Source organism: Crocodylus siamensis, chromosome 4 (assembly GCF_052110815.1).
Source record: "Crocodylus siamensis isolate JL-2025a chromosome 4, ASM5211081v1, whole genome shotgun sequence".
Classification (NCBI taxonomy): Eukaryota; Metazoa; Chordata; order Crocodylia; family Crocodylidae; genus Crocodylus; species Crocodylus siamensis.
Window position 1 is genome coordinate 162,752,133 of NC_143398.1, and position 17,370 is coordinate 162,769,502.

The following is a 17,370-nucleotide window of genomic DNA, read 5'->3' on the forward strand; positions in this document are numbered from 1 at the left end:
GTGTGTAAGCCCAAGCCCAGAGATCTTGGGGTTCAGATACCCCTGGGGGTTTTTTTTAGTTTTCTGTATTCCCAGTCAAATTGGCCAAATCAATTCCAAATCCATGAGTCAGTCCAAAACCATAAGTGGCCCTACCACCAGCAGCATCCCCCACCTCCATCCAGGGTCTCACATGTTCCCAAAACCCTTGGTGGGCATCCTACTTGCAGGCCTATGCCCAGAGGCTTGGGTGCCCCTGAGCTTTGCCTGCCCCCCAACCACAAGACCCGAAAAGCAAGCCGGGGAGGCGTCCCCCATTTCCATAAAGTGGGCATAAAGCCAAGGTTAATTATGCATTACCTATGCAGGTACTATCCCATGCCAGCAGAGCGGTCTTCCCCAGGAGTGACTAGGAAGCCACCATGGTGATCATGGAATTTCCCCTAGAAAAGCATAGGCTATGCTAAATCTGAGCCTTCAAGAGACTGAAAAGCAGTAAGTACATGTCTACGTTTGATCTGAGCCTCAAAATAACAAAATACTTCAACTTTGATGACCCAGTTCTCACTCACTCACTAGTGAGTTAAAATAAGCCTTATTATTGACTTTATATTGCTCATTTGCATGCTTTTGTATATCTATTTGCATATTTTTCAGCAAATACGATCTTTTTTTGAGCTTCCGATACCATAATGTCATGTTTAAGACCCGGCAAGGCTGCTCAGCCCCTGCCCCACACCCCTCACCGCCCAGCGGGTAAGGCAGCGCCAAGGATCCTGCTGCTCTTCCAACCGGGAACCCACACTTTCCCCGAACAGCATGTGACCAGGAAGCGGGAGGGCGCGGCCCGCGCTGCCCACAGAAATACCAGGACGGCACCTTCCGCTTCCCAGGGAGCCGCCCGCACTTACCCGCGGCGCTTCGAGGCCGCACGAGCCCCTCGGTGTAGGTTCCGGGGTCCCCCACGCACACAGGCTGCGGCTGCGCTGGGCAGCGGGAATCGCCTAAGTAAACCGCTCATTGCTTCTAACGAAGGGAAGGCACCAGATGGGGGAGGGGGAACACTTCCGCCAGAATACAAGATGGCCGTCCAGAGCCAAGCTAAAGTTTGCCCTCGCCCGGCACAGCGTCTAGACTCACTGGTGAACAACCTGCCCCAACCCAAGATGGCCGCCTACGCCTTCAAGTCTTCAGTAGACCCCGTCAGTCGCCTCGTTCCCAGAACCACGGCGGCCTCCCGTCCCCTCGGAAACGCCAGTACCCAAAACCAAAATGGCCGCCGCAGCGTCGTTGTCGCGGAGCCCGACACCTGTCCAAGCCCAAGATGGCGGCGCCCGCTGGCGTGAGGCTCAGTGCGCGTCACGTGATGGGGTTGTGACCCGTGTCCCGGCGGAAGCGTGAGGAACCCAGCGGGGAGCGGGGACTACTGGCGGCTGCGGAGCGCGGGCTGGCGCGCCACTGGCTGTCGGGGACGGAGAGCAGGAGACACGGCTGTCACCACGGAGCCCGCCGGCACCACCACGGCGGCCGCCGCCGCCGCTTCTCGGGCCGGGGGCGCTGGGGACCAGGCGCCCCCGCTGCCTCCGCCCCCTCCGAGGATGCCGCGCAGGAAGGTAAGGGAGACTGCGGGGGCAGGAAAGGCTCTTGGGGAGAGGGCAGGGAGCTCGCGGGGGCTTACTCCCGTTCCCGCCCCCAGCGAACTTTCCCCCAGAGGCACAAAAACCGGGCGAAAAGAGCGGCCTTCAGCCCCCTGCACCCGCCTCTCTTGCTCCCTGAATGGATCCCGCTGGTGTTCGCTGGGCCCCGGTTGGCTGCCATTGCTGTCAGTCATCTCCCCCCAACGGTTACCTTTCTTCCTCCCCCTGCCGGAGATTTGTTCCACCTCCTTGCGGTTCCGATTGGACAAGAGAACGAAGGACCTGCGTGTGTTTGGCTTGTCCTAATGCCTCAGCTGGACGCTGATTGGCCGTTGCGGCTGCCACTCCCCGCCCCCACGATTACCTCCCGCGCGTGCCTTGTTTCTCGTGTTCCCTTCCCCCCAGCCGCCCCGATTGGATGTTTCTGTGGGAGCGAGGTTCTAGCTGATAGGCTGGGGTAGCCTATCAGTCACGCCTTAGAGCCGCGCCTCGCCTCTCTGGGAGTTCTTATTGGAGGGGATTCCTTTCGGCCCTTCCCCTCTCTGATGGTGATTGGTTGATGTAGAGGGAGGGCGGCAGCTCTGCAGCCGCGGGTGCAAAACAAAGCAGCGAGGACACCCGCCCTTCCAGCAGGTTGCCCCCTGTCGCCTGGGCTGCCCTAGTCTTCTCCCTCCTGCCCTGCCCCAGCCTAGCTCAGCTTCTCTGGCCTGCCCAGCCCAGCCCCTGTCCCAGCAGGACAAGGGCAGCAGTGACTTGTCCCCAGCTCTTAGTCCTGGGCTTGTCCTGTCCTCTCTTTACAGCTCAGCACCTGCCTTGCCTTCACTGTGGTGTGCCCACTTGCCTGTCTGTGCCATGGCAGAGTGGGGCTTTCCCAGGCCTAGGGCAGGTGCTACTCCCAGGCTGCCCCAGCTTTTCATTTCAAGTGAGGCAGCCGGTGCTTTGATAGTTCACAAGACTTCCTTCCAGTGAGACTGATGCAACCTGTTTGCATCGGACAAATTTGCAGAAGTCTGGAGTTACTGGTACCGCTCCCCGCAGCTTGTGTTTCTCGTGCTGAAGGGAGGCTTTTATCCAAAACGATCCGCCTTCGAGAAGTCTGAATCTGTTCTATAACATTCAGGCCTCAAATGTTCTTGTGTTAGTAGGAGTGGTATTGAAGTCTTAACTGTTCTCTTGCTAATGTTTGGGTCTGTGGTGCTGCAGAGGAACGCCGGCAGTAGTTCAGATGGCACTGAAGACTCTGATTTCTCTACTGATCCTGAGCATACAGACAGCTCTGAAAGTGATGGCACATCTCGGCGATCTGCCCGTGTGACTCGTTCCTCAGCCAGACTGAGTCAGAGCTCGCAAGGTAATGCCTTTCTTCTACATACCCCAAATGACACTTGGCAAACAGTCTCTATGTTCTCAGCTTGATATACTTAAATACATTTTAGGGAATCTGTTCCTTCAGTTTGGCTAACCCTCATTTGCTGGGTTTTTTTTCTCATTGAGTATAATAATACTAGGGTGAGGTACAAAGACATTGCAAGGATGCATTATCTAAATTAGGCAGCATGATCTAGCATTTTAAACTGGGATTGGAAGTCAGGATTCCTGTGTCCTGGTTTACGGTAGTTAAAGAGGGTCGGAACTGAACCATCGGTTCTGTGCTTAGCTTTGCCACTCATTTTCTGAGACCTTTAAGTCTTGTAGCCTTTCTTACTAGAGTTTCTTAGTGCATAATGACTCTATCTACATGATAGAGGCTTTGTGATGTTTAATTTTGAAGTGTTTAGAGATTGTTGACAGCTGTTATGCAGAAGCACAGAATATTTGCTTGAAGAACTTGTGATAAATCTCTGAAGTCATCTTTTGGTTATTTTTATAAATGACTTGTTAATTTGAAAACCTAATTTTCAAAACCTCTGAGCAGCTAATCATGCTTTGGAGTCCATTTTCTGCTAAAACTTCACTGTAACTCCAGTCCTGAAAACTGTACCTTTAGGCCTTTTCTCTTAAAATTTAGCCTGGTAAAATCACTTGGCTCTTATAGACTGTGCTTGTCACTAAAGTCTCCAAATAACTAAACCAAAAGTAAAATGTGGATAGTTGAGGGCTTTTAGGCTGTATAAATATGAAAGTTAGATGGTTGTGTTACGGGTATGAGATGTTTTCATATCGGTGGGGTTTGTTGTACAACAGTATGTATCCAACATATTGGCAGTTGAGTTCATGTTGCATGTTTTTACGTTTTGACATCCAGATTGTTAAAGAGGGGTTGTTGTGCTTTTCCACCTCCTCATTTTCTTGATCTGAGAAATTTTCTTGGCCGATAGTAATTACTGTAGAAATCAAATTCCATCTGTTTGTCTAAAAAGAGAAATGGCAACAAAGGGGTAAGATCTTCTGATTCCCTTGTTTTATCTGTAGGCTTTGCTAAGAGAATTTTTCAAACAGTTTTCTTCCAGGTAAGAAATTCTTGTAGTTCTTGACCAGTTTTTTTTTTAGAAAATAAGTTATTTTTGATTGGCATCTGAGGCATCCCTGTTTTTCAGCAGAAGAGAAACACTTTTTCTGAATAATTTGTTATAGACTCCAAAGTGGTAACAGTTCAAGACTACATGCAGGGTGTTAGATAATGGCATGTGCCAAAAGCAGCTGTAGTACATGCAAAGCCAGTCTAAACAGTATTGATTCTCATTCAGACTTGCTGAACTGGAATTGTTTAGTAAGTTCTGGATAAATAACGGGAGTTCAGAGTAGTTTGATTTGGTCCTTCATTCTTTAGATTGTTAGTAGGTCCTAGTGGCTATAAAACTGTCAAAGAATATGGCTCGGAATAATGAAACCAATCTCAAAGCTGGTAGATACACCTGTGGTGTGGAAGAGAAGACTGCATTTGGCATCAAGCTGCCATATATTATTTGATAAGAACTAGACCTGTAGTACCAAGAATTTGACCTTGGGATCAGACGGGAGACAGATCTGTGACTCATGGTGGTTGCCCTGAATGAAGCTGACAATTGGATCAACTGTTATTGACTTAGATTCCAGCCCTGTTCGGAATCCACCATCATTTGGGACAGAGGAGCCTGTATATTCTACCAGGAGGGTGACACGCAGCCAACAACAGCCCACTCCTGTGACTCCAAAAAAATACCCACTCCGACAAACTCGCTCTTCTGGATCAGAAACTGAACAAGTGGTAGACTTTTCTGATAGAGGTATGGAGGGGGGAGGTGTGGCTTTAAGTGGTTAAAGATATTCCATAAGCTTTGTGCCTTGTCTGTGAGGGTTGGGGGCAGTTCCCTAAGTGTGAAGGTTTGAGTTATGAGTGTAGGTTTGAGTTATGAGTGTGTTGTCTGAATTCACATAAGACATTTCTTTGTAAATTTCCATTTGTGCAAAATTTGTAACATCTCATCTTTTATTCAGACACTAAAAATGCAGCAGATCACGATGAGTCTCCACCTCGCACCCCAACTGGGAATGCCCCTTCTTCAGAGTCAGACATTGATATTTCCAGTCCCAATGTGTCCCATGATGAGAGCATTGCCAAGGATATGTCCATGAAGGATTCTGGAAGTGACCTTTCTCACCGCCCCAAACGCCGCCGCTTTCATGAAAGCTACAACTTCAACATGAAGTGTCCTACTCCTGGCTGTAACTCTCTAGGTAAATCCTTGTCCAAGAGAAGTCTTCTTTCCCTTCCTGCTGTAGCCTGCGTTTCACTGGGTGGAGTTGCATATTTGAGTATCATGGGTTTTAATGGGAATGGAATACAACAACAGGTATATGCTTTCAGGATGTTTTTTGGCAAGGAGCAATTGGGGTCATGCAGAAGACAGACAGATTGATGACATAATAGGACAACACAATAGGCTCCTTTTTCGTTTTTTCCAAGCATCCCCTTCCGTATCCAGATCAGTGAACTGCTTCTCTCATGCTATATCACTGTTAAAAAGCCCTGAATTTATTGCTGAATTCTACGGAGAACTGGCCTCGGAAGGTCAGCGTGTTGAAGTCTAACTGTAAATACAGCAGTTGAAATCCAGTTAGTAAAGTCTTGTCACCTGATATTTCTTTGGACTGTGTGGCAAAAGTTTTCAATCTTGCTTATGTCCCCAAGTACAAGACCACCAATTGCCCCTTGCTACATCTCACATAAGCAACTGAGTGAGCTAGGAAGTCTGAAAACACCTTACTAACCTGAAGTAGTCTCTGCCAGTTAAAACTAAGGCAGGCTAGTGTTGGTGAGCTTTGTCCTCCTGTTGTCAAAGATGAATCACTTATGCTGTTTTGCTGGCATCCTGAAGTATTCTGGGCAGCAAATCAGTGGAACTTTTTGTTTCAATCCTTGTAAAATCTGTGGCATTCTTGCATGCAGTTGGGGAGACAAAAGAACAAGGAGATGTGAAAGGAGTGTAACTCAAAGACAGAATGATCCATCAGTAAGTAGATGGGTCATTAATGTAGAGATTTGGGGAAAACATTGAGTCCTTCAGTTAAGCTGCCAATCACTATCAGAAGCACAATACTTGGAGGAAAGTTGATAAAAGCCAATAGTATATCATTCCGGTTGAGGAGGAGCATGTAGATTTGGGGCTAGAGTAAGAAGAGCCTCCATCTTGGCCCCTTATGAGTTGTATCACAAAGCATGTGATTTATTTTATCCTCTTATAAGGATGATGCATTTAGTTAGCCCTTTTGTTTTTGTTTTGTTTGTTTGTTTTTTTGAAAGGCAGGCACATGCTATGCTGTCTTTGGGGTTTTTTGTTGACTTAGAAGCTGAAAGGTTTTTTTCTGATTCTCCATAGGACACTTGACAGGGAAGCATGAGAGACACTTTTCCATATCAGGATGCCCACTGTATCATAATCTCTCTGCAGATGAGTGCAAGGTAACATCCCTTCAACTTCTGTTGCCCTTCTGCTCCCATAGTACAAAATGTTGAGACCTGTTTATGACTTGGAACTAAACTTAAAATTTGTTGTGCTCCAGGTGTCACCATATCTGTTAACTGCATTCTGTGATCTGAAACTCAAAAGGGAAATCAAAAAGGCTTATATGCTTTTAGAGCAGTTCATTGTGATACTAGTTATGTTCAAATTTCCAGGTGAGAGCGCAGAGTCGAGATAAACAGATTGAAGAGAGGATGCTGGCCCACAGACAGGATGACAACAATAGGCATGCCACCAGACACCAGGTAGGCATTCTTTCTGTAGTGATGGCTGGCCATGTAAAGGAACAAGCCTTAGACTGGGGATTCAGGCTTTTGTGACAAGTACTAATGTTCTTCTTTTGAAATTGGCTTTTGTGCTGGGTCTTAGTACTCTGTTACTCATCACCTGCAGTTTGTTTGGTCATGAACAAGTCATTGGAGCAGTCCAAATCTTGAGTTGCTGGTAAGAACGTGGAAACTGGAAGGCTATGAGAGTTATGTGAAATGTCAGCCAGTGTCAGTTAAGAACTGTCTAGAAGAACTTATTGCTGTCCTGAGCATTTATTTTGTATTTGTGTTGTGAAATAAGGCAGGGCCGTCCAACTTCCAAGAGGCTGGGGCTACATCAGACTCTGTGCTGCACCAGGGTGAGCCACAGGACATACCCCACCCCCTTCCCTCCAGTGCACTTTCATGTCTGTGCCCTGCCTACCTCCTGCTGTACTGCATGCCCGTGATCACTGTACAGGCACCCCACCACTACACCATACACTTGGAACCCCTCTCCCCCCAACCCTTCGCTGTATTGCTTGCCCCAGACTCGCCACCAGCTTCTAACACAAATTCCTAAGGTACTGGCAGGGGGAAGCAGCAGCCGGAGGAAAGACTGGGAGCCTGGATATTCTGACCGTTGTGCAGCCAGAGCAGTGGAAGAATCAGCAGCTGGGCAGGTGCCACAATTTAAGTCCTTGCTAGTTGGACAGCCCTGAAATAAAAGGCAAACTGACCTATCCTTTACAGAATCAAAAGAAGTGTTTCTGTGAGATTATACTTCATTAGCTCAGGAGACTTGGGTTCAAATGTGGATGAGTCTGTTTGTAACATGTTGGAGCTCTTTTGGAGTGAATACTTGTCTACATGATACAAGTAACAGGAGACAAGATACAGCTTTTCATATTAAGATTGAGGTGTGATGACACAGGTGCTGGAAAGTTGGGGAACTTGTGCCAACTCTTCTGTTTTTTCCAGGCACCAACAGAGAGACAGCTACGATACAAAGAGAAAGTAGCAGAGCTGAGGAAGAAAAGGAATTCTGGACTGAGCAAGGAGCAGAAAGAGAAGTACATGGTATAGAACCATTTACTTTAGTTTTCTTTTATCTGGAATGAAACAAGTCAATGGGCTGCTGACCTAACAAGGCTGTAAAAGCCAACAGCCTTATGTTGGTGTAGATTTCTTTTTTCTTCCTCCTTCCCTCCTCCTTCTTCCCTCTAAGCTCCTAATATGTCATTATTTTAGGAACATAGGCAAACGTATGGCAACACCAGGGAACCCCTATTGGAAAACCTGACCAGTGAATATGACCTAGAGCTTTTCCGAAGAGCACAAGCACGAGCCTCTGAGGACCTGGTAAGACTCATAACCCTTAGCAAGTCTGCAAGCAGGTGCCTTTGTTCAGAGAGCTGAACATTCCTCAGGCCTGCAGTGCCAATAAACTGAAAGTTCACAAGAATAGGAACTCTGTCATTCACAACCCATGTTGTTCAGTAAAATACAGGATGAAAGATAAGAACCAAGTAATTGAATATATGCCAGGAATTATTCTGCCTGCATTTAGTTTCAACAAATATAGGGAAGTCAGAGGTGTCAGACATCCAATGAGTTTGCCCAGGGTACAGCTGGAGCTGTGCATCTCTAATATATATTGGATGCTGCAATAACTGAGGAGAGGGAATGAATTGGTGCCAGTTCTGTTTAACAGGTGCTTGTTCTCAGCTTTCATCATGTTGAGAAGATCAGTGTACCCCGAGCAGATTGGTCAGCAGCTTCATATGCTGAGAGCAGAGCTAAGAATTGATCCAAGTGAGTTTTTAAATCCTGTGTAATAGACCAGCCTGACAGTACACTGCTGTTGTAAAGTGGAGTTTGCCTTAAGATCCCTAGATTTATACAGTAGTGTTAAAGTGATAGTATAATTGTGATGGTCCATGAATTATGCAAGAGGCAAGAATTTGGGTAATAACTTTTATTGGATCAACTGCATAATTGGAAGACTTAAACCTTCAGATTGGAGGCACACCAATATATCGGTCCATATAATTTTGGTACCGATAAAAGGAAAATTGACATTAATCGCAATCAGCTTTTTTTGGCTGATGTGGCCGATTTTTAATGTCACTGATAAATGTGTGTGTGCATGCAGCCACAGCATGTGCGTGGCCAGGAATGCAGTCCAGCAGTTTGGAGAGCAGCATCCAGCCAGTAAGTCTGGGGGGCAGGAAGGAGGCATGGAGGAGGGAAGGGGGTGGCTGACTGAGGCCCCCACGGTGAGGGAGGGAGTGGGGCTGGGGTGCGGTACGGGGCAGAGACACGGGCAGTTTGTCTGGGGGGGTGGGGTGCGGAGGGGACAGCTTCCCACCCTGCATGCAGCCTCGGGAAAGGCATAGAGGGCATGTGCTGCCAATTTATGTGGGGCAAGGGCAGGCTGCCTGCTGCTGGCGCAGAGCTGGAGGCTACGCTGGCCTCTTTTCAGTGGGGGTTGTGGGTTGGGGCTGGGCAGGTGGCAGTGACACTGGGAGAAGGGGCTACAGCAAATTTGGGGGGGGGGCTATAACTCGCCCCATAGGCCCGGTCTCAGCACTGCCACTGCCCACCCACCCTGCCCTGCCTGCACCCACCCCAATTGCAACCCTGGCCCAGCTCCACTGCCAGGAAGAGGCTGGCACAGCTCCCGGCCCCAGCCCACAGTGGGCAGCCTGCCCTTGCCCCATGCAGAAATCTGGGAGGCATGTGCCCCCTGTGCCCCCCCTGGGGTGCTCACACAGTGATGGGAGCTGCTACCTGCCCACCCCACAGACATGCTTCCTGCAGCTCTATCCTGCATGCCACCTTGCCCTAGCTGGACAGAGACCCAGCCCCATGCCTTCCCTCATCATGGGGGGCCTTGATGTGCTGCCCCCCCCCCCCCCCAACTTACTGGCTAGACTGCATATCAGCTACTGGGTTGGTATTGGCCAGTATGCCTGGTTAATAATCAACCATCAGTATCAGCCAAAAGAATCTTCATTGGTGCGCCCCTACTTCAAATACAAGATATTTTTTTCAGGCCTGAGGAGAGTGTCAGTATAGTAGTATATTGCTAAGGGCTTGTACCTCTCATCCCAAAAGTTGACCTCAGAAGCAATTCTGATGGTTTGGAGCTAACTGCACATGAACAACCACAATGAAAAATGCCCCTTTCCATGTAGGCAAGGAAGAACTATTGCTTTGAAATAGACGATGTAAAGTGGAGGACCCCACTGTTGGAACGCTGCTTTTGCAGCCCCTATTCAAGTTGCACCTGCTTGGGTCAATTCTGAAGACCTTATTGGATGAAAGGAAAGTTTGATTACTGCGCAGTGTCCCGATTAAACTGATTTGCCAACTAGAGTTTGAAAGAAGGTGAAGAAAGTGGATGCTTATTGAGGGATGGAATGTAATTGGTGTAAGCTCATCTAGTGTAAAAGTCTGAAGAACCTTCTAGTGTCCAACTATGAGAAGCATGTTTAGATATTTTCCATCCCCTAGCCTAGCTTGACAAAAACTTCTTGGGGATCTTCCTTCTGTGTAGAGTCTCTGAAAGAGATTCTGAAGCAGGAAAATAAGTGGGGTGTATGCATGTGTGTGTTTTTTCTGTTTAATTAATCTCCTACTTCTTCCCCTATTTAGGAAAAGTTGCGGCTTCAGGGGCAGATCACAGAAGGCAGTAATATGATTAAAACAATCGCCTTTGGCCGCTATGAGTTGGATACCTGGTACCATTCTCCCTATCCAGAGGAGTATGCTCGACTGGGGCGTCTCTACATGTGTGAGTTCTGTCTCAAGTACATGAAGAGCCAGACAATACTACGTAGGCATATGGTAAGGCCTGGTTGGTAGTTATCTAATTACTGAGACAGATATTGAACTCATGTTAGTGTCATTTCAAAAGACAAAGTGCCTGTGTGCTTCAGTAGTCCATCTGTTAGCCTGCCCTCCTAAGTTGAGAAGACTTTGCAGTTTTGAAAGGAAGACCATTTTTATGACATTGTCTTGATCTCTGGGCTAGCTGGATGACCCTTGTGGAATAGAAGCCGAGGCTTGCAGTCTAATTTATTGTAGTTGAGCAGGATTGAATGTTCCTGCTAAGAGCATTTATTCTGCATGTAGCTATTGTTACACTACCTGTCCTTAGAACATCTGATGGAGATGTAATATTACCGTAACTTTAATATCATTCTTCTGCAGGCAAAATGTGTGTGGAAACATCCGCCAGGTGATGAAATTTACCGCAAAGGCTCCATATCAGTTTTTGAAGTAGATGGGAAAAAGAACAAGGTAACTAATTGTGATGATAGATCAGTCTCGATTCTGAAGATCACCACTCATATGCACTGTGCATGTCAGTGCCTTGTACTGAAGGGAAGCAGGAGATATGGTACTCTTTGATACCCAGAGGGGTGTCAGAATTTGTCCTGTCCTTTCTTGCAGTGCTGGCAATTTTATTATTGTGCATATGACGATTGTCTGTCTGCGCCTGCCTTGTGGTGTCGGTTCAGTTTTCTCCCCGTCCTCTGGTTTATGTACCATTATTGGCAGAGTAGCCTTTGAGTTGTAGATCAGACTCCCTTTCTGAAGATGAATAAGAAGCCTCCATGCTTGGTCTCTGTGGATCAGCACTGTCCAGGTTTTATTTGCTGGGAATGCTCTAAACCAGTGATGTTCAACCTTCTGGCCCCATAGATTGGATGAGGGCATGGGGATGGCTCATGGGCTGGATAATGTGACCCCATGGACCAGAGATTGAGCGCTAATACCCTAAACATCATTATAGTATTACAGGAGTATAGAGTATGCTAGCTTCTTGCTGGTTAGAGCCTCTACTGTTGAATGGGAGGAGTAGGGCACTAGCATTAGCAGATACAGCTGTGACTTGATTAGTGGCAGGGTTTCTCTGAAATGGCTACCCATGATTTGTCCCAGAGGACCTGCCTAATTTACTTATAAACTGGGAATTTGGGTATTTGTTGTTATGCCTCAGTGATGTAGTTTTGAGAATGTGTGTTAACAACAGATGTGCTTCATTTTATTGCAATTCCCATACTTTCAAAAGTGGGATTCTGATTGATGCTGCATCCTGACAGCCCAAACATGTAACTGTCCCCTTGCTTCTAGATCTACTGCCAAAACCTGTGTCTGCTGGCGAAGCTTTTCTTGGACCACAAAACTCTCTACTATGACGTTGAACCCTTTCTCTTCTATGTCATGACAGAAGCTGACAACACTGGCTGTCACCTGATAGGATATTTCTCCAAGGTTAGTTGAAATACAATACTAATATTTCATTGGAATAGATTTTAAGACTAAGGTCATCAGCATGAACTCTCGTGTCTACGTGCAAGTCCCAGCCTTCAAAGGGCAGGCATAAAATATGAGCTCTTCCTGGAAGCAAAGCTAAATTACAAAAAGCTGTAAGATATTTTGTTAGGATACCTTCATGGCCATGTTGTTGTTTAATGGCTAATAAAAAAAACAAACTTGAAGCCACTTTGATGTCAGGAAGATGTTCACTGCATGTTGTCAATGTACCCTGATCATGGTATACTTGTTGCTTGCATGGATCTTTTGTATGGATCTGATAGACTTTCTCTATGTTCTTGCTTCCAGGAGAAGAATTCTTTCCTCAACTACAATGTATCTTGCATCCTGACGATGCCTCAGTACATGAGGCAGGGTTATGGCAAAATGCTCATTGACTTTAGTAAGTATAGGGGGAAAATTATGGAAGAATCCTTCAAAAGCATCTGCACTGAGGCATACTGTCTTCAGGAGGTCAGATGTTCTGTCTGACCTTCAGGAGCAGAGATGCACAAATCTTTAGGATATGATCAGTTAAAGGAAAGCTTGCACATACTGCATCAGTCCCCCAAGCTTCCAGGATAGTTCTTTGTCACAAGCTTTTGCACGTACATTTGCCGGTAGGTTTGTTGAACAAACACATTAAAAACAGCTGATCAAGGGAGGAGGGGTCTATAGCAGTAGTACTCAACCCCCAGGGCTGTATCATCTGACCCACAGGTCTAGAAATCTGGTGACAGAGAAGTGGTGGCAGCATTAATTGCAGTAACTCCCCGCTGGCAAGTTTCTCAGCCTGTGGAGAGCACCACAGGCCAAATGACAGAGCCCTTTGTGCCCGTTTGTGCAGGGTTGGTCCATGGCTGGTTCCAGTGTCTGGAGATAGGCCAAGGCTGGCCTGCAGCCGGATCTGACTGGGTCCGCATGCTGGATCTCACCCATAGACTGACCCCACTTGTGAACCAGCCCTGTGTTCCTCATCCAGCTTGTTGCAGGGCTGGAAGGCTTAGCACCACTATAGCATAGTTCAGATGCAGGTGGTGTCACTCCCCTAGAAGAGAATTTGGGCCAACAAAATCTCCATGTTTGCCTCTTGTAGCTCTTTCCAAGTATATCTCAGATGGGACTGATGTTAAGTCAGCAGAATTCACTGGATGTCATAATATCTGTACATCAGCAAACTGGCTGCAGTTAATTTGTTTCAGTGAGAATGGATTTTGGACCTGCTTTTTTCCAGTGGTGCATGGAAGAGCATTGTTCAGGAGACTTTTGTTATCCCCAAGAGTCTAATTCTTAGTGAACTGGTATAATGCTTATTGTGTTGCTTTTGGGGCATCATTATTGTTATAATAGTGTATAGTAGTGATAGATGTAAGGAAATCTCATTGTATTTGAGCAATTATGTTGTTTTCCTCACAGGCTATTTGCTGTCCAAAGTGGAAGAGAAAGTTGGCTCCCCAGAGCGCCCTCTGTCTGACTTGGGCCTTATCAGCTACCGTAGTTACTGGAAGGAAGTTCTTCTTCGTTACTTGCATAACTTCCAAGGCAAAGAGATCTCAATTAAAGGTGAGGTCTGGTTCTAAATGAGTTTGCAGTAAATTTGTTCAAAAAGTTTTGGTGCCTCTTCTCAATCCTCTTTCCCAAATCTGTGGCAACTGATGTTTGGTCAATTTTTTCCTTCAGAAGCAAGTTGCTAGAAGTGGAAGTGGTAACATCTAGAATGCAACTGGTTGGGCTTTACTCTGCTGTCTGAGCCCACAACCATCTTTAAGCCCAGGCTTGGTTTTGAAGACTTATAAAGCATCCTTAAATAAATGCATTTTTATTTATAATAAAAAAAAAAAAAAAGAATGAGCAATTAGATTGAAGCTCCAGTTTCAAGTTAATGCCATTCTAAATAGCTCCTGCACATGTCTCCATAAAGAGCAAGATTGAGACTGGCCAGTGAGTCCCACATTCAAAGTGTTACACTTACGGACCTATGCACATCTAGATATGCATACAGCAGACACATGGACTGCTGCGTAACTCATGTCCACGTATTCAGAATGCAGCCTTTTTATTGCTCCATTATCCAGCATAAGTGATCGGTATTTTCTCAGTTCAGAAGGTGGCATGCAACAGCTGTTTCATTGCAGAGAGGTTTCCATGCTTAAAATATTCAGAATATGTAGATGTCTGTTGGAGTTCTTGCCAGTCCTTTGGCATCTGAGGTTCTTTCAGCAGTTTCCCCCCAATTAAGTATCTCTGCTTCTCTGTAAGAGAGATTCCTGTTTCACAGATGAGGAAACAGGTATGGAAGTGATATGACTTTAAGTATGCCAACAGCAGATACAAAAGGACTCCTGGTGGCTAGTAGCTGCCCTTACTACTACATATTCTGCCTCTATAATCATTGTTGGCCATGTTGAACCTGCTAGATAAGTTTTAGTATCAAACTTAAAAAATTGGTGTACATGAAGTATTTTGTGAGTATAATTGAGGGATTATGTATAAAACTTGTCACTTAACTGAGCAGTGGTAGGCTGCTTCAGTCTTAAAGGAATACCAAGATGATTTTTTTGCTTCTCTTTCAAATAGATTGTGTTACTGTCTTGCAGAAATCAGCCAGGAGACAGCAGTGAACCCTGTTGACATTGTTAGCACTCTGCAGGCACTCCAGATGCTCAAGTACTGGAAGGGAAAACACCTGGTCTTAAAGAGACAGGTAAGGTTGCTGTGTGTTTTTGTTTTGTTTTCCTGATGATCAGACATGCCCTTTTGCTTTCTTACAGCTTAGCTCTCTCTGATATTATAATATCCCATAGACCTCCATGTAGGCTTTTCTTGCGTGTTGATTATAGAAGGGAATATTCTAATTCTGAAGGATAACACAGTACCTGATGAAGTCTGAGGTCTGTTTCCAGGCTGGTTCTTGAGTAGCATAGAAACCTGCTGTGTTTTTTACTCTTCTCTGCTATTTCTAACATAGAATCACATTGATCATCTTAAGTAGATTGTAAATCCCCAAACACTAGTCATTTCCCTTCTCTGCTGTTATTTATATCCTTCTTCCTAGGGCTTGTCCTACTGCTGAAGATAGCCTGATCTGTGTTTATCAGAGATTCCTAGACAGCCATGTGGACTGTTCTATTTATGTAGTGAGGTGACATCATCTGGTGGTGCTAAGCAGACAGTGGGCAGTTTATGTTCAGTGCTGGACTTGCATGTTTGTCATCCCATGGCTTGTTTTCTTTTATTGAAGACTTTGGTTTAACCTGCCCTTTCATGCTCTCTTCCTCAGGATCTGATTGATGAATGGATAGCCAAAGAGGCAAAAAGATCGAACAGCAATAAGATAATGGATCCCAGCTGTTTGAAATGGACCCCTCCTAAGGGAACTTAACTACCTGCTACTCCCGAAGTCAATGAACCCCAGCAGTAGGAAATACCCTAGGGATCTCTGTTGTATCTGTTGCTGTTGTGATTGGCTGGTACAGTACCCTCCAGGAAGATCAGTTCCCCTTGGTACTGTTCTGGCCCAGACCTTTTGTGCACACCGCAGACGCTGGTTCTGAGGAACTTATGTTTCGGCCTCAATGAGGTTGCAAGGATTGGATCTGTATAGGACCCAAATGAAGCTACTAGCAAAACTGGCCCAAGGAGTTCTGATATCTGGTACTGTACCTGTCCAGTCACTGGTTCTACCCTCACGTTCTTATTCCAATGAGGTTGTGTTGTGTCCTATAATCTGTCTCTTCCTTCCTGAAGGCTCCTTGCCCTCTGAGTAATGAACGTGACCACTTCTGTGGCCTTTGAACAAGGTCTAATGCTTGATTGGGAAAAATGTGTAAGTGCATCCAAACAGGTTTACCAACACATTGCCATTGCACTCATGTTAGCATTTTAAACTAGACCTGACTGATAGACTGCCTGGTCCCAGGTATCAGTTATTTTCAAGGAGATAGTAAGCCACTTATTTAAGCAGTGCTTCCCACTTAATGTAGCAGTCTTACTTAAAATAACAAATTGTAAATGGTGCTGTACATTCTGAAGCTTTCACAATTTCCATCTGTTACCATTAATGTTATTATTCAGGAGTCAAGATTCATAGTGTAAGGCACCAGGATTTGATATGCTTTCACAAAATAGCCCTCAGTGAGCTCCATTCAGGTTAGCACAGTACCATGTCAATTGCCCAGTCTTCCTAAGTCAGGTGTCTGTTTAGCCTCTTGTGGAGTTGATGGCTTCCTTTACACACTCACGCGCGTGTAGACATTCTCCCCAAAAGAGTTTTTCCTTGAATGGTAGCTTTTCTTTTGGAAATCTTTTCTTTCGGAAATCTTTTCTTTCCATATACTAAGATAATAAAATGTTAATTTTGAAAGGATTTTTGTTAACCTTGTCCAAACTGCCACAGAAAGTACAATGCAGTATCATCAGTCTTTGGATTGCCTATGGCATACATTTTGTGCATTAATGGCAGCTCCAGCTAGCTGTGTGGATGGTTTGCTTCTCTGAAGTGCACCCTGTTTGTCTTTGTAAAACAAAAATGCTTTTTTACCCCCCTGTTCCCTAACCATCATCACCAAAAAAAAATACCCTCTGCAAACTGGCTTTCAAGTATAACCACTGTCCTCTAGCCACAAGTCTTCTGTCTCTCCAATATGATTAATAGGGAGGGGACAGGCATGGGGTGAGTGATGGCAGCATAATATGGTGCCCATTTCAGTTAGATCCTTTCAGTGATTTTTTTTTTTTTTTCATTGAGTAGTGTCTGAACTAAAGCATTTACAGTGTACTGGTAGGTAGGGGCTATTTCTTATTAACCACTGATCCTTCCCAGTGTGGAGAAGTTCTCTGGTCCCTCTCCTGGTTGGCTGTGCCTCTTTTTGTCCCCTTAAAAATGTTATCTCAGTACAATGTATTTGTCTGTTTGGGCATTACTGAGGATTGTTGTCACATGTCATTGGCTCCTGTATTGTAGCTGAAGACAAATGCTCTTGAAACTATCTGGCTGGGTGGATTTTTTTTTGTGGGGGTAGGGAAGAAGGCTGTTCTTGAAAAGAAGCTGAACCCAGTTTCCCTGATGTGGTAGAATGTGCTACTCCTGTATATCTACTTCTCAATAAAGCATGTTCTCTGCTCAGTTTATGCCTTCCTTTTTGTTGTTCTGTAGGGGGGAGGGTTATGTTGGCTTTTGCAGTTGAGCACAGTTGTCTTTACCATCCTAGAGAGAGAGAAACTAATTTTGATGCC

The 17,370-nt window shown here is 45.7% G+C and overlaps 1 protein-coding gene across 1 annotated transcript; it reads left to right on the top strand.

Annotated features, from left to right (window-relative positions):
• The first annotated feature begins 1,269 nt into the window (after nucleotides 1-1,269).
• Nucleotides 1,270-17,260, top strand: KAT7 (lysine acetyltransferase 7). Its single transcript, XM_090044698.1, has 15 exons — nucleotides 1,270-1,592; nucleotides 2,820-2,967; nucleotides 4,646-4,822; nucleotides 5,034-5,273; nucleotides 6,416-6,498; nucleotides 6,715-6,804; nucleotides 7,789-7,887; nucleotides 8,059-8,169; nucleotides 10,468-10,659; nucleotides 11,026-11,115; nucleotides 11,953-12,093; nucleotides 12,445-12,538; nucleotides 13,552-13,698; nucleotides 14,733-14,839; nucleotides 15,416-17,260. The coding sequence occupies exons 1-15, from the start codon at nucleotides 1,578-1,580 to the stop codon at nucleotides 15,515-15,517; spliced, it is 1,836 nt and encodes a 611-aa protein (XP_089900824.1). The 5' UTR covers nucleotides 1,270-1,577; the 3' UTR covers nucleotides 15,518-17,260.
• The last annotated feature ends 110 nt before the right edge of the window (nucleotides 17,261-17,370 follow it).

What these genes read in the sequence shown, in the direction of transcription:
- KAT7 (XM_090044698.1), top strand. An exon ending in TGATAGGATATTTCTCCAAG is followed by an intron (nt 12,094 to 12,444) that starts GTTAGTTGAAAT and finishes TCTTGCTTCCAG; the next exon opens with GAGAAGAATTCTTTCCTCAA. An exon ending in ACCTGGTCTTAAAGAGACAG is followed by an intron (nt 14,840 to 15,415) that starts GTAAGGTTGCTG and finishes TCTCTTCCTCAG; the next exon opens with GATCTGATTGATGAATGGAT.